Source organism: Homalodisca vitripennis, chromosome 7 (genome assembly GCF_021130785.1).
Source record: "Homalodisca vitripennis isolate AUS2020 chromosome 7, UT_GWSS_2.1, whole genome shotgun sequence".
NCBI classification, from domain to species: Eukaryota; Metazoa; Arthropoda; class Insecta; order Hemiptera; family Cicadellidae; genus Homalodisca; species Homalodisca vitripennis.
Window position 1 is genome coordinate 122,679,613 of NC_060213.1, and position 16,093 is coordinate 122,695,705.

The window sequence follows — 16,093 nt, forward strand, 5'->3', positions numbered from 1 at the left end:
TGTGTGAATAAACGCAAGCGCTGTCACAAATTTCTTCCTGAAACATGATGTAAGCATATTTTAAAACTTTTTTTTCTGTAGGTTTACAATTTTCAAATATACATGTATTATATATCATTGTGTGCAGAAAAAGGCCGCTTAACATTTTAAAAAAATAAAAAAAAAAATGTGAAAAAAAAATATTTTTCTCTGGGGTACCGCCTCCCCTTAATGCTGACAAGTCCCCAGGAATCGATGGAGTAAGAATGAAAGACATTCAAAAAGCAATGGATGGTATCACCAAACCATTGACTATATTAATAAATAAATCATTAAAAGAAGGATATTTCCGGATTGCTTGAAAAACATCTATTGTTAGACCAGTATACAAAAATAACAGTAAAAAGGATTTTTCAAAATTATCGTCCGATAGCCATATTATCATCTGTAGAGAAAATATTAGAAAAAATATGTATTAGAAAACTTAAATAAATACTTAGATGAGAATAAAATATTAAGTCATAAACAATTTGGATTTAGAAAGAATTACAACACTGAAATGGCATTAAAAGGGGTTTGCAGATATAGGAAATAAAATTATGGACACTAAAACTGCATGGATTGGCTTTGTTTATTGATTTTTCAAAAGCTTTTGATACTGTAGAGCATAATAAGATTGTTGCAGCCCTATTCAAAATGGGTGTGAGGGGTCCCTATTTAGAATGGTTTAAGAGCTATTTAAAAGACAGGAAATTTGTGGTAAAAGTATTGAACACACTAAGCGATGAGAGAAATATAAAGTACGGAGTACGCAAGGAAGCCAAATCGGTCCAGCTCTTTTTTATAATTTATTTAGATGAGATTTTAAGAAAGATTGAGGATTGTCACATTTTTGCTTTTGCAGATGACATACTACTCCTGTCACAGCATAAAGATATAAGAATTGCAGAAGAAATACTACAGAATAATTTTAACACGTTTAAACAAATGGACTCATGACAATGGCTTGATAATAAACAACCAAAAGACATGCTTAATGCATATTTGCCAAAAGAATATGAAAATTGATAGAGTAGTAAATATTAAATACCATGATTGTGAATGTTTGCATGGTCATATAAACAATGTCAATGTGAGAGTATTAAATGGTTGAAAACTGTGAGATACCTGGGCATAACTGTTGACAATAGGCTAACATGGAAACCTCATGTAACTTTATACAGAGAAAACTCGGCCCCTGTATTGCCATAATGCATAAACTGCAAAATAAACTTACTGAACCAGCAAAGATAGCAGTTTATAAGGCACTATTTCAATCAATAATCACATATGGAATAACTACCTGGGGAACAACAGCGAATAGCATTTAAAACCAAATACTAAAATTTACAAAAAAGATGTTTAAGGGCACTCTACGGATATGAATTGGACATAAATGACAATCAATTGGACCAGAACTATAGTTTTAAAGGGACAAACTAACACCTAAAGGATTGTATATATTTAAAATTTTACAGATATATTATGAAAACAAACAATTTAAGGAAACCTGGACAGAAGCTATAATACTAGGCATTTGGCTAAGTACAAAAATACACACCCCAAGGACAGACTATGGGCGCAGGCTACCAGAATATATAGTACCCAATCTATTTAATCAACTGCCTAGTGAAATAGAAAATTTACCAAATCTAAAGAAGTTTAAATCGGCAGCCTACATTTGGTTAAATACAGCTAGACTCTATATCAAGTATAAAGGACAAAACTTGCCATTTGTAGATGTCTTAGAAATAGGCCTAGCCTGGCCCAATCCCCACTAGCCTGCACTGACATTCCACTACACTGCACAACACTCAAAACTATTTTTCATTACTCACATTCACTCTCACTGTACTAGACTGTTGTTTATTCACACTACTTTATTCACCGACTACGAAAAGGCCACTAAACCCACTTTACTCAGTGAGCAAACATAACATAAACATAACCAAAAACAAAACATAACCTAGCCACGATTAGCAGAAATGTTTCGACCAGACGGACACTACTGCACACAACTGGAGACAGACAAAGAGGAACAAATTCAGACAGGTATGCACGTATTACACACCACTGAACTCCTAGAAGAATATATTGTTATTATTATTAGAAAAATCGTTTTCAGATATCTAACCATGTTATTGTAATTTATATTGTTTTTCGTTATGTAATCGTTATATTATTTTATTGTTATTGTTATTGTTATATTAAGTTCAAACCATATTCATACAATTGCCAAATATAAAATAGAAACATGATGCCTGCCCTAAACCGCAAATAAATCGTCATTAGTAGTTTAATTTATTAAATTGATTTTAAGCGATACAACTTATTAAAGACATTATTGCCAGTAGAAGTGGAGCAGTAGAAGTAAGGAAATATCGCTGGACCTCGCCGACAAGTTTTTTATGTAACTTGGCGAGGCCAAACTGTGTAAAACAATGTAATTGAATAAAATAAATAAATAAAAAAATAAATAAATAAAAATGCATAAACGTTTTATTTTAAGCACTGTTGTGGTACTATGCAAAACTATTTGTACCCTGAAAAAAACAATATTACTCGCTGTGTCTAAATATTGATTGGATCAATGATATTTGCTTATAGAATATTTGAAGGTTACTTAAAATACTCTGTTTAGTACTCTTCTTTTTGTTACTGACCAGGCTCTTTTTAACCAATTCACTACTTGTTGTCTTGTTTGTGATGTTTACGAACTCTGAGTGATTCTTTATTAAACGTGTACTTCTCTTTTCAAAAATGCTTTTAAGTTTATTTCCTGTGATATAAGAGTGTGATTTGGATGGATATTTATATGTTTTTCTCTTAGACTCGTATAAAACCATCTCGTCATTATATGTAAACAAAGGTTGGTATAATATAGCTTTAGACATGTTCAATCCACTTAATATCGTGTTTTGGTCATCAAATGCTCTCGGAGTTTTAACATCTTCGCTCACAATGTTGAAAGATAAAAAAGGAGTGAACTGGCTTTGCGATTGATTTTCTAGGAATTCACCTTTAAGTAAAATATTAACTCCCTCAATATTTAATGTCTCCTCAAAAACATCCCTAAACATTTTACTCTTCTCAGGTTCAATAATTATGTTTTCAGGATCTATATTTAGAGATTTAGGCTTTCCATCTTCTTCAATGAGGATGTTATCTTTGAATACCCTTCCCGAAATAGACACTGAAATATTATTTTGTTCTTTAGAAGTCATAAAGGTTGCCGATTGATCTTTTAAAATGCTAGATCGTCCTTCGTATTCCTGAATAATATAAACAGGTTTGTTATCCTTCCCAAGATGACCAGAGATAAGGAATCTTACACGGTGTTCGCTTAAATCTTCATCTTCATCGCCTGAACACTGTGGTTCTAATAACTCTGATGATTTCAAGGGTTTAACAACGGGTAGAAGATTACTGGAAGTCTCGTTTTCAGACTGAATTGACATTACACTTAATTTTTCCGTAAGCTGTTCTTCAGCAGTAACAACTGTCTTTTCCTGACTCTCTTTTTCATCGTTGTTTATCGTTGACTCTGTGAATTCTTCTTCATTATCTTTCTCGCTACTTAGTTTTGGCTGCAGTTCACCTATAACAGTTTCTTCATCGTCCTCCTTTTCAATAATTGCTCTCATCTCTGGATCTCCACCAACTGTTACTTCCTCATTCTCTATTTCTCTGCTCGATTTTCTTTGCCTGTCACCGATCACTGAGCTCTGTTCGATGTCGCTCGGAATCTCGACTTTGTCAAGCATCGACCCCAATCTCCTGTGTAAATGTTTATAGTTCACGTCTTCAAATCGTGTCTCATTCTTGTATTTTATACTGGTTTTCGGGCGCATTTTATAGTTTATCATATCTTTCATTGCCACAAGGTTAGTATCAGGCACGAGGTATTTTGTGTCATCCACGTAAGCCTCATAGTACGTTTCTGCAGGAACTTCTGTCCTCGCTGGATTTCCTGGTAATTTATCCGAGCTTTTGGCTGCTTTGGGAATGAGGACAGCTCTGGTCATTTCGCGTACTTTGAGAGGCTTATCTCTCACCACAGGTTCTGGTCCAAGCGGTCTCAAAGGTGGCCCACTTTGGAAAAAGTCCATTTATATTGCTTCCTCTACTCCTATTTAGTAAAAACTTACCACCTGTTTCTACTTTTCCTCAGTGACTACAGCGGGAATGATCCAGGTAAAATTCTTTAGATAATAGATGCAAAATCATTTTGGATATACTGCAGTAAATATGATTCATGCTGTTTGATGACCAAATCATCTAGTATCATAGTGGAAAGCGCCTGAAAACCAAAACCATGAGTTTATTCATCCATAGTCTGGAATTAAAACACACGTTTAATCTCATACTGAGCGTGTTTATATACAAAAAAATCGAACTTTAACAGATGAATTGACAAATTAAAATAAAACAAAAATACCCCATGTAGTATAATTCTGTATTTCTTAGTTTCCTGTATGGGACCTGGTGTTTTATTATATGCCTAATTATACTAGTTTGGACGCATATTTCATTCATTCAACTACATTTACTACTAACAATAACTACGTACCTTCGTGAAACACTTCCTACCGTGTTTGTAGTCATAAACTACTATAGTTTCGACTTTTAATAAGTTATCTTCTGGAGTCGGTATCAATACATATTAAAAGCGAGGATCATCCATCTGGAGTCGTCATAGTTTGAAATTTACGAAGACCAAAATGGAGCTAAACTCAACATTCACATTGAATTAAACCTTCCCACCATAGCTGTGTTACGTATAAAAATATTAGCTAACGCTCTGCCACAATCGATGGAGTTGAACGACCATAATCGAACTCGATGTTGAAATATACCTTAATGAAAGATTTCAAGTGTAAAGGCCAATTCGTCTAGAGATATCATGTGGGTAGACAGGCAGAGAAACATAGTACATAAAATCTTTTCAGCCCCTTGAGTGATAGTCTTCGCTAACGCTCGGCCAACCACCGCCATTTAATAGTGACAGCTAATTACAATATATTTTCAAAAGTAATAATTTGGTCACCTACTTTTTCACTACACAACATAAAAAGTAAAACGTAGTTTTTGTTTGCTATTGATTGAAATGAAAATGACCAGAACGTAAAATGGCAAAGCGCAACAATAAAAAATTAGTTTTAGTTTTGTATTTATTTAAAATAAATATTATTGTTAAACGTTGTTAATGTTGTACGTCTATTTCCATTAAATAAAATTACAATACTATATTTTAACAATACAATAGTCGTTTCACTACAGACACAAATGTTTAGTTCCAGTTGTTTTCCAACCAAAACGTAATCTTTAAAATAAATTAAAGAATTTCCTCTTAGCAGGCCTATAATCTTTAATCCTGCAAATGTATTCAGTATCCTCTGCATTGCTCCTGTTTGCACCTTTTTTGGTCTTCTCACCTTGCCTCATTTCTTTGCGTCCTCTACGGTTTTTTATCTGTGGTGAATTCTCGATCTCTTCATTCTCACCAACTTCAACTATTTCCAGTTCAGAACCTGTCAAGCTCTTCTGCAGAGACAAGGGAATCACAGGTAAGTACGAGTAGAGTCCGGGTGGTTTCGCATGCCAATCATCAACAGTCAACTCTAGTGAGCCAAAGTTAGTTATACTTGTCCTACTAATTGTTAGCTCATCCTCGTTGTCAAAGTAAGAAGAGCCTACTTTATCCGCTATCTTTCCATAGCCGTTGTTAGCAACCCTAACAATGTTAACCACAGCATTTTCACTGTTATAAGGATTACTCTTATTTACTACTGCTTGGTCAAACCTGGTAATATCCAAGCGTGGGTTCTTTTTAGTGACGCTATCAGAAGAAACGCTGCCAAGACCAAGTTTCTTTATATTGAAAGATAACACCGGAGTGATTTCCCTCGTTAGTGTGCTAGCTACAAATTGTCCCTTAAGCACAACATCAACAAGGTTCTCTATTTTAAAACTCTCTTCAAATTTATCGTAGTAAATTTTGCTATTCAGATGGTCAATTTCAATTTTGAGTGGTTTGATATTTAGAAATAGACTCTTATCATCTCGCTCCCTGATAATGGTGTCATTGTAAAACTTCCCCGCGATATTGATATCAACGTCCCCAACATTTTGTATGCGCTTGATGTCAACAATCTGATCATCAAACACTCCAGATTCTGCTTCATACTCTTGGATGATGAACATCGGCGTTTCGTCCGGATGAAAATGTCCAGAGATTAATAATCTAACACGGTATTCTTCAGTGTCGTCCACTGAAGATATAGAAGCGTCTTCTGACTCTTTCTCATCTCTACCGCTGTCTTCGTGCCCTTTGAAACCATTACCGTTGCCATGTGGTGGTAGCGGCGGTTTTCTTTCTCCATCCTTCTCTGGAGGTGTCTCTCTACTGCCCGATTCACCCGGTTTACTTCTTCCATTCTCTCTTGCTGGAGGTCTTTCTCCGGGTTCTGGATGATTTGGAGAACTCCGTTTTTCTTTTAAACTCTCATCAGAAACCTCACACAATGTCATTCCTACCCCATCCCCTATCTGTAAATACTTCTTTTCGCCACCCATTTCCATCGGCCTCCTATTTTCTATTTTCCCATTTTGTAAATCATTATTTAACGATTCATCGAGAGTGATTGGCTGCTGGCGACTCTTTAACACAAAACGACTCTTTTCAGAATCAGCTTTCCTAGGCATCAATCTACCATTTGTAATATCCGGACCCATTTTCTTATCTTTTTTATCCTCTCCAACTGGAATTGAAAGTTTTTCAGAACCAAATTGGGTTGACCTGTTCTTTAAACTGTTGAATCTCAAAGCTCCACTACCAGCATTATAACCTGTTGAATCCGTCATCCCACGTTTCTCAGATGCTAATTGATTTTGATACGTTTTACTCGTATTATCTAATGTTGAAGGTCCTTTTTCAGCACTGTAATTAAGTGAATTTTTAATCCTCTTGTCTGTGCTTCGTCCGTCAGTATCAAGCTTACTTGGAATTAGATCTTCTATTTCCTCTTCAAAAACACCAGGTTTTACTTGCTTACTAATATCACTTTCTCGAATTTGACGCCTTTCTTCAAAACCTGTATGAGTTGGCGTTTTCTTTCCCTCAACTAGATTTGAAGCTCTCTTATCAACAACTTCACCAATTGGCATTTCTATTCTATCGCCCTTCTTTGCATATTTTTCTTCACTGTAGATTTCAACAGACTCCTCATCATCTAAATCTATTATATCTAGTATACTTTGTTTAACTATTTTATTGTCTAAACAAATGGTTCCATATTTTTCATCCATTATATTTGGCGTGTTTCTCATACAATCTAATGTCAAACGTCCCTTTCCAGCAATATGATCCATGGTTACCCGTTTTTGAGATTCCAGCTGAATTTGATTTTTTCTTATTCCGTCTAAAGTGATACGTCCTTTTTGAGCATTATAGCCAACTGAATCTTTAATGTTATGGCCTGTGCTAAAATAGCGTCCTCTTTCCCATAACTTACTTGAAACTATATCTCTACCACCACTTTTTAAGCGATTCAGTTCACCCGACCGACCAATTTCACTTTCCCGAATTTGATGTCTTTCTTCAAAGTCTGGATGAATTGGCGTTTTATTTCCTTCAACTAGACTTGCAGCTCTCTTATCAGCAACCTGTGGCATTTCTGTTTTATCACTCTTCTTAGGAAATTTTCCTTCACCATAGGTTTTAACTGGCTCCTCCTCATCTAAATCTATTATATCTAATATACTAGGTCTACCTTTTCTATTATCCAAATAAATAGTTCCGTTCTTTTCATCCGTTTTAATTGGCATTTTCGTCTTACTATCAAATGTCAAAGGACCTTTTCCAGCACTATAATCCAGCAAATCAGACCCTGAATGAAGTGGCGTTTTTCCTTGCTCGTTTAGACTTGACAATTTCTTATCGACGTCTTCACCCTTTGACTTTTCAATTTTATTACCACTATTTGGATGTATTTTTTCATCTTTGGGTATAACTGGCTCCTTCTCATCTAAATCCATTATATCTGTTATGCTGGACTTCCTTTTTTTATTATCTGAATGTAAGGATCTATTTTCTTCACTTATTTCCGCTACCTTATCATCTTTATCATGTAATTTTGGGGGTGCGTTTTGTGGATATAGTTCGTCTTTTGATAGTTTTCTCCCTGAATTTGAAGGAGTTTTTTCACTTTGCAAATTACTTATTGTATTAGGCTCTTTTTCTAACGGCATTGGTGTATCTTCAGGGTGGTCTTCTTTAACCAGTTGTTTCTTATCATCCTCTAGACATGAAGGCGTTCCTTTTTCATTTGGTTCGATTTGCTCTTCCTTATCACGTTCTAAGGTTGAAGGCACGCTGCTCCTATTCGTGTCATTTTCCATTCCATCCTCTTTTCTAGTCTTCTCTTCTGAATCGGAAGGTTCTGTCTTGATATCTGACACAAATGAACCAGTATCCACTGAATTTCCGGGAGTTGAAGATATACTATCAATTCCTTCAAATTTTTTCAACAAGTTCTGCAGCATTTCGTTAAAGTGGTCGTACTCTCCTAGGTCGTAAGACGTTTGATGTTTGTATCTTAGACTCACTCTCCTTCGCATCGTGAAATTTATCATGTCTTTCATCGCTTCAAGATTACTGTCCGGAACCATGTACCGTTTTCCATCCATAAACCCCTCGTAGTAAACCTCCCCTCCGGTTTGCTCATCTGTACGTTGAGTGTGAATTCCCATCGTTCGGAGTTCTCGACCACGAACTGGCCTTGCTGTAGCCACCGGTTCATCTTCATCCATTGCATTCCCTGGCATTGTTTACCAAAATCAAATTTCATAAGGTTTTACTTTATTTTCAGGCAGCCTTCAACGACCCAAGTAGTAAGTAAAACTTTTCAAGTGTACTTACAAAAGTGTACAAGTCAAAACTTTTTGTATTTCTTGTAATATAACGGTTTCCAACCAAAGATTCTCTGAAAAGAAACAGACGTACCCGATATTAATTCAGTATAATGTCTGACATGAAATGTACTCTGTACTTCTGTTTTCCTTTCAATAATGTCGTCAAAATAATGCTCTAAATATAATACAAGTTTTTAACTCGAACTAAACATGTGATTTTCGTCCCAACAGTACGTTGAACAATTTTTAACACTTTTAACTTTTTATTAGACATACGTAAGTTTTCTTTTTATTCTGTCAATTCAGAAATATTTTTTACTGTACTGAGTCACTTCTTACATGTAAGCACTCTTATATCAATAATGATGATATAAGCAATACTTTATGTTTACTTTTTATGTAAAAAAGCTTTAAGAAACTCTAACCAGGGGACAGTTGATAGAATTCTCTTCAAATGCTCTCCAGACCACAACATCCTAGGCCGAGCCGTTAGTAGTCTCTACTGTGATGATGAGGCTCAGCAAACTGTAGATCATTCGGTAACAGGGTTAAATTTGAGAACTAACTTCTCTTTGTTAATGCAGTATATGCGACGATATAATGAAACGCAATTAAAAATATATAATTGCTTTTTAGGAGTTCACATAAATACGGATCAATTCTATTTACATTTACCTCTAGCTCGGCTGAAGAAATCAAGTATAAAGTACGGTTTTGAATGAATTATTCATGATTGCAATACGAATAAAGTAGGTACTAAAATTTTCTCATGGGTTCTATAAATTTTTGTTCACGCTGATAGTATTGTTGAAAAACTAAATAATGAAGTTAGGAAAATTTAATGTGAATATTGAATTTAGCTCCATTTCACCTTCCTCTTCGTGCAGCGTCTGAAATCCGACACTGAAACCGACTCGGAAGATTGTAAAAGGGCTATCCAGAAAGTAGAGTACTTTTCGCTCTGTAGTCGCTAGGAGCGAGACTATCGCGGCCATTTTGATGTCAGGGCGTTTCTCCGTTCAGTGGCGATCCAGCCCTATTAGTGAGAGTTTACTGTAGCTCATAGTAGTTTTACACTAATACTTTAAAATGTATTACGCAATTATTGTGAACCACGTGAGTTATGAAGTGTTGTCAGTAGTACGATTTGTGTTGTCTAAGCACAATAAACCAATTGAGATTTATCGCCAACTCTGTAAAGTTTGTGCGAACGATGTAATTACTGAAGGTGGAGTGTATCAGTGGTACATTTGGTATATAAATTGCTAAACTATTGTACATGATGATGAACGAAGTGGACAGCCAAGCATTATGATCGATGAAATTATCTCTATACTCGATGAGAAGATTACAGAAGGCCGCCGATTCACAATAACAGAATTCTAATTCAGTTTTTTTTTCAGATTTAAAGGAGTTTGTTACCCAAAACTGTTACGTAGAGGTTAGGTTACCAAGAATTTTGTGCAAAATGGGTACCGAAAATCTTAACAGACACCCATAAAAACCAATTTATGTCTTACACACTTACGAAAAAGATGGTGACTCGTTGCTTAATCGAATCTTTGGAGACGAGTCTTGGAAAACAAGTGAATTTCAAAGTCAAAACACAGTTTATGGAATGGGGTCACGCGCACCCCCCAAAAATCAAGAAAACTCATGCGAACGTTGTCAGCATGGAAGGTTATCGCATCTGTTTTTGAAGAGAGGAGTTACTCTTGTTTTCTTGGAAGGTGGCACAACCATAAATTCTTATTAAACACGGCGGAAAGTTGAATCCATATTATGAACAATACAAAGTCCATTAATTGATGAAGGCCAAGATTGGATTATACCTCTCTTCTTCCACTTTTCACAATGATTATTATATGGGTAGATTTTGTATACTAAGTCAGTCTATTGGAATAACTGTCCTGATGCTGTCACTTAGGGAGAATTTCCACATCACTTCACCAAACATCACCTGAGGCAAAAAACAGGGCGTGTGCGAAAATGAGGATCACAGGTTCGAATCTTGAGATTTGAAAATAGTAGGTTACGTAATTGTGACGTATCATTTTAAAGGTCTTCCTTCGTTGAAGAATTTTGTATACTGGTCAGTACTCGAACAGTTTAAACTACACATTCTTCGGGGATTTTAACTGTCTAGATATCGTGTAATCGGAAGTAGGATAAAGTTATTAGAATGTCTATTACAGACCGTTTTATTACTAAATACTGCTTGTTTATAAATCTTAATCTAGTTTAAGGTTTTCATTATACAATTGTCATTTTCCACGCGGCCTGAAAATTCATATAAATTGCTATGAAAAGTGTTACCATAGTGATTTAACATTATATATCTACTGGATGATTCTGCCCTAATCTAATTCTATTTTAAATGCGTTTTTAATTTAAAAGATTCTCAAATGTAAACTCATTGTTAAATGCCTTTTAGACGATCATTACTACATGAATCGTTACTTTTTTTCTTTGTTTATTATTATTGACATTTGGACATTTTTGGATATTTTTTATTGTTATATTATGTTGTTATAAAACAGACCACTGCGTTTCCACTGGTAAGTATAATTCTAACCAATACTAATAATAAACCTTTGATACTAATCGTAAAGTAAACTTAACCGGGCCAAGTTAGATTTTTAAGTGGCGCAAGGTTAAGAAATACAATTGAAATTCAATTCCACTTTGAGTATTAAGCAGTTCATAATTAAAAACAATCAGTAACGTACTTACTAAAGTTGGATATATAATGTTCCAAGTATCCCTGGACAGATTACAAAAATTTAGACTTGATTTCGACGTTTTTGATTAGTTGAATTTAGACGTGAATGTGGTGTGTTTACATGGAAGTTAACCTAGCTGTTAATATAATGTTCTCGGAATTTAGTCAGCTGTTGACACAGTAATAAGTACGCATTTTAGTTCTGCTGGCTCAATTGTACATGGCATTGTGGGCACTGACTTTCTTCAAATACATTTCGCCTCAAAGTTATGACTGAGCAAGCTGTATGACTTTTTGTTTTTGACCACCACATTCTTTATAAAGTCTGATTTTGATAACAGGAATTTTGGGATACATTTTGTCATCATTTAGTGATACAAGAAATCAGTAACAGTACGTTTCTGAAATCTAAATGTAACGTAATATACATTTTTTAATAAACGATGGGAAGTTTTCTATTTCAATGGATTCCAAAGTCTGTCCGTTTAGACTCCCCTGCGGTGGAAGTTAAATGAACAAATGGGATGAACTGGATGATTCTTATCATTCATTTTGTTTCTTACTATCATCCAGTTATCTTTTGTTTCAGATTAAGTAGCTAATAAGCGGTATAAAATACTATTTCGTAATATGTCGGTGACAAATTTTAGAAACCTGCAAATGCAGATGTTGGCCAAGTACTATAACGACATCTGAACATTTCCATAATCAATTTTATTTGCTCCTTATGCTACATTTGCACTTTTTAAATATACTGCTTGCTCTTATATAAAATTGCTTTCAACTACAGTAGTTCAGCCAACATAATTTTCCTCAATGACAAAATGTTGTTAAGTTTCATGGACTAAATAACGAAATTCGTTCGGAGCTAAGACCACTGTTTGTAAAATGTCAAAAGGAAAGCCGGGAAATCCTTCGATATCGGGGCTGAGCCAAGCTCAGACGGGTTTCATTAATCAAACAGCGTAACTGTCGGCAAAGACCAGTATTCTTGAGTGTTCCCTCTTGAAATAATTGCTTTTAAAGCTGCTCCGGAAAAGTTAATTTGAAACCAAAGGGGTTTCTTGTGTTTCAAAAACTTTTCAAGATAAATATTTTTCAATTCTTCGGTAAATTTATGAGTTCTCGGAAAGAGCCCGTGTGAAAGTAAAACACTCAATATTCACTGTGTATATGCTTTCACTGATATAAAAACTAATATTGTATTAGCACTCTGTAAAAGTTTTAATGTTTATCAGATATATACTGCAGGTGATGACATGTATTACTTATAGAGTCTTCCAATATTTGCAGGGCTCTCTATAAAAGTGACACATTAGTACAGTATAATTGTTTTATCTTCGTACAATTGTGTACAGGAACAGTTGTCAAACCCAATTTTTAAGAAATCATCTGAAGTGGGTTAAGCAGGAGGTGATCTCCTTATTATTACCTATAATTTCTTATACCTGTAGGTTTGCCATAGCTATTCTCAAATGGGTTGCTTTTAATTAAGCAGCCATGGAATCCAAAAATGTTATTATTGTTTTCTGTATGGAAAAGCTACATAAGATCGAGTGATACAGAAGCAACTGTTCGAAACTGAAGAAGGTCAATGAAATTCCAATATGATATGTAAAAGAAGCGTTGAACTTTTATCATAAATACTAAAAATAAGCAGAGCTCGTATGTTAAGAAGTTACATGCAGCAAAGGTGGTCAAGTATCATATAACCAATGATGGTGCTGTTGCATAACTACAAAATTAGAGCAGCTCGTACCAAAATAGACCCTCAGTCCAACAGTGTTGCCAGTTTTACGTGCATACAAAGTTACTGATCCCTCTCAACATCTGTTGCAATAAACAAACTCAACATGTCACCATAATGAAATTTACATTCGTTTGATGTCATTCATATTTTTTTAGACAACGTAAATCAAACATACAGTGATGATCATAGCTACGTCATAGTGTGAACAGCTGTTGATCAGTAGCAATTTGGCAACACCGTATGAAATGCCACCGGGCTATTTGGTTCTGACTACTCTCATACAATATTTTCATCGAGTTTAATCGCTTTATATTGGATTTGGTAGTCGCAGGGCGCGAATTTCTTTGGTAATTTTAGGCATAACATCTCAGCTGTTAACGGAATGGTGACGAGAGTTCTCTAAGTGAGCCATAAAAACTACCACCAGAGCTTCAGGGGCTGCGTGGGTTATTTCTTCCCATTATAAGGTTCGGTTGAATATACATGGGTCCGTACTGAGGGTACAATTGCATTCCTTTTTCCTCATAATTAATGTCTAATTACTTCCATTCCGTTTTTATTTCTTTTTAAAATGCTTCTACTAATGTGTACGCTCCTCTCGTAAGAGTCTTCCCTAAATTAAAAGATCCATATCTTGCGATTTCTTGAAATTATTGCTAGGTTTGTGCCTGTAGCAGAACTACTGGTTGTGTATAATAATACAAACTACAAAGAACTAATTAAAAAATTCTTTCTGTCCTTAAAAATTATTCGAATATAAATCAGGGATTGTAATATCTTCCAACGCCATAAATTATTACAGGAGTGTTTTTAAATGCAATTTAAAAATTTTACGGATTTAGATATCGCAGTTGTTGAGCAGGAAATCAAGTGGGAAGCAGCAGGTAAGTGCTACTTAGTCTATATAATCCGATTATAATACTATATATCTCTCTCAAATATAACATTCTGAAGTTCGTCTATTTGTAAGATGGATTTGACACCTGACTTAAAATTTTTATTAAAAGTGTTGTATATTTTAGAAAATTTAGAGCTGGAGATGGTACATAAGTTCAAAAGAACTGCCTAGTGAAATTTCATCTATAATAGTTCTTGATGACTGCTTCAAAGAGTCTTCGGAGTCACATTTTGACCTTCTTATCTTTTAAAACAGAACAGTTGATAAAATTTGAGAGGCTAATTCAATTAATACCACCCAACTTAAGACACCAAGATGGGATTTTTCGTTGCTTTTTTAAAGACCAGTGGGGCGTAGCTCGGAGGGATTTTTGAAATAACAATAGGCCTGAATTCATCCAAAAAACCGTGAAAATGACCATGTAAATGTTCAGTAAAATACGTTGAGTAGCTTACACGTGAAAAAAGACACTTTCGCATTTATAATAATACTAGGATAATAGTGCAGTAACATCAACATTATTATTCAAGTTACAGTTGGAGTAAAGCGAATCTACAAGTATAAATTGAGATAAAGTGCCACACGTATATTGTCCGAGATAACATAGTTGGTTTTGAGAACCATCTCGAACTGTCACCTCACCTTAGTATCCCTCAGTTTGCGCTGTCAACAATACTCGAGTAGACATTTATAACATACATGACTGCACTGCAAACTCCACATACATTATTCGACCTTCAGCTGAAGTAAACCGAAACACAAAATAAAAACCAAGATAAAGTACCACACGTATATTGTCCGAGATAACCTAGTTGGTTTTGAGAACCCTCTCGAACTGTCATCTCACCTTAGTATCCCTCAGTTTGCGCTGTCAACAATACTCGAGTAGACATTTATAACATACATGACTGCACTAAAAACTCCACATACATTATTCAACCTTCAGCTGAAGTAAAGCGAAACTCAAAATAAAAACCGAGATACAGTGCCATATGTGGATTGTCCGAGATAACATAGTTGGGATTGGCAGCTCTCTCGGAACTGTCAACTCACCTTAGTATCTCTTAGTTTGTGTTGTCAACAACAATACTCGTGTACAACTGTATAACATTTATTATAACACTGTAACACATCCATATCCCTTATTCAATGTTTAGTTGATTTAAATGTCTACTAATTTTTTTTTCTAAAACGTGACAAACTAATCGAAACTATGTGTGGCGAGACTAAACTCAAAGTGGGCTTCCAGCTCAAGGGCTGTGGCAAGGCTGGCATGTCTGGCCTAAGGAAATCTTGGTTACAGACGCTCAACTAATCTATGACCCGGATCCATCAATCAATTGTTAGAGTTCCTAAGAACACATCTATTCGTTTCTGATCATTCCTGTAATACAGATATAACACGCAATTTGTCCTTTACTACTTTAAGCACTGTACTTTACTTTAGTATAGTACTTGTACTTTACTAGTACTGTCTTTGTCAGTAAAGAAGATAACATTTGGGATTTTCTTAAATTATGAATATTCATGCGTCGAGTACGATATATTACCCTTTGTTTTTTTATATTCGTTCATTGGTCTTTCACTTTTTTCCGAAACCAGGTACAAGACTACAAAATATTTGCACGTACCCATAAGATGATGACGCTTAGATAAGTTTTTTCCCATGGAGTTGGAAGCTGTGTATATTTTAAGTACCGACTTGAATACTGTACGTGAGTGGTCATTCCACAATGATATTAAACTCAGTGCTACCAATTCCTTTAAACCGAATGGTTTAGGATCGGAGGCC

At 35.1% G+C, this 16,093-nt stretch overlaps 2 protein-coding genes across 2 annotated transcripts; both read right to left on the reverse strand.

The window, feature by feature from the left end:
• Positions 1-2,504: 2,504 nt before the first annotated feature.
• Positions 2,505-11,771, reverse strand: LOC124366251. The gene is made up of 2 exons (XM_046822648.1): positions 11,661-11,771; positions 2,505-4,318 (listed from the first exon to the last, which is right to left on the reverse strand). Exon 2 carries the CDS (start codon positions 4,125-4,127, stop codon positions 2,577-2,579), a length of 1,551 nt encoding a protein of 516 aa, XP_046678604.1. The 5' UTR covers positions 4,128-4,318; positions 11,661-11,771; the 3' UTR covers positions 2,505-2,576.
• LOC124366250 lies at positions 5,212-11,785 on the reverse strand. Its single transcript, XM_046822646.1, has 2 exons — positions 11,665-11,785; positions 5,212-9,002 (listed from the first exon to the last, which is right to left on the reverse strand). Exon 2 carries the CDS (start codon positions 8,842-8,844, stop codon positions 5,344-5,346), a length of 3,501 nt encoding a protein of 1,166 aa, XP_046678602.1. The 5' UTR covers positions 8,845-9,002; positions 11,665-11,785; the 3' UTR covers positions 5,212-5,343.
• Between the last annotated feature and the right edge of the window lie 4,308 nt (positions 11,786-16,093).

Coding starts and splice junctions, on each gene's coding strand:
- LOC124366251 (XM_046822648.1), bottom strand. CDS start 4,127: ATGGACTTTTTCCAAAGTGGGCCACCTTTGAGACCGCTTGGACCAGAA.
- LOC124366250 (XM_046822646.1), bottom strand. CDS start 8,844: ATGCCAGGGAATGCAATGGATGAAGATGAACCGGTGGCTACAGCAAGG.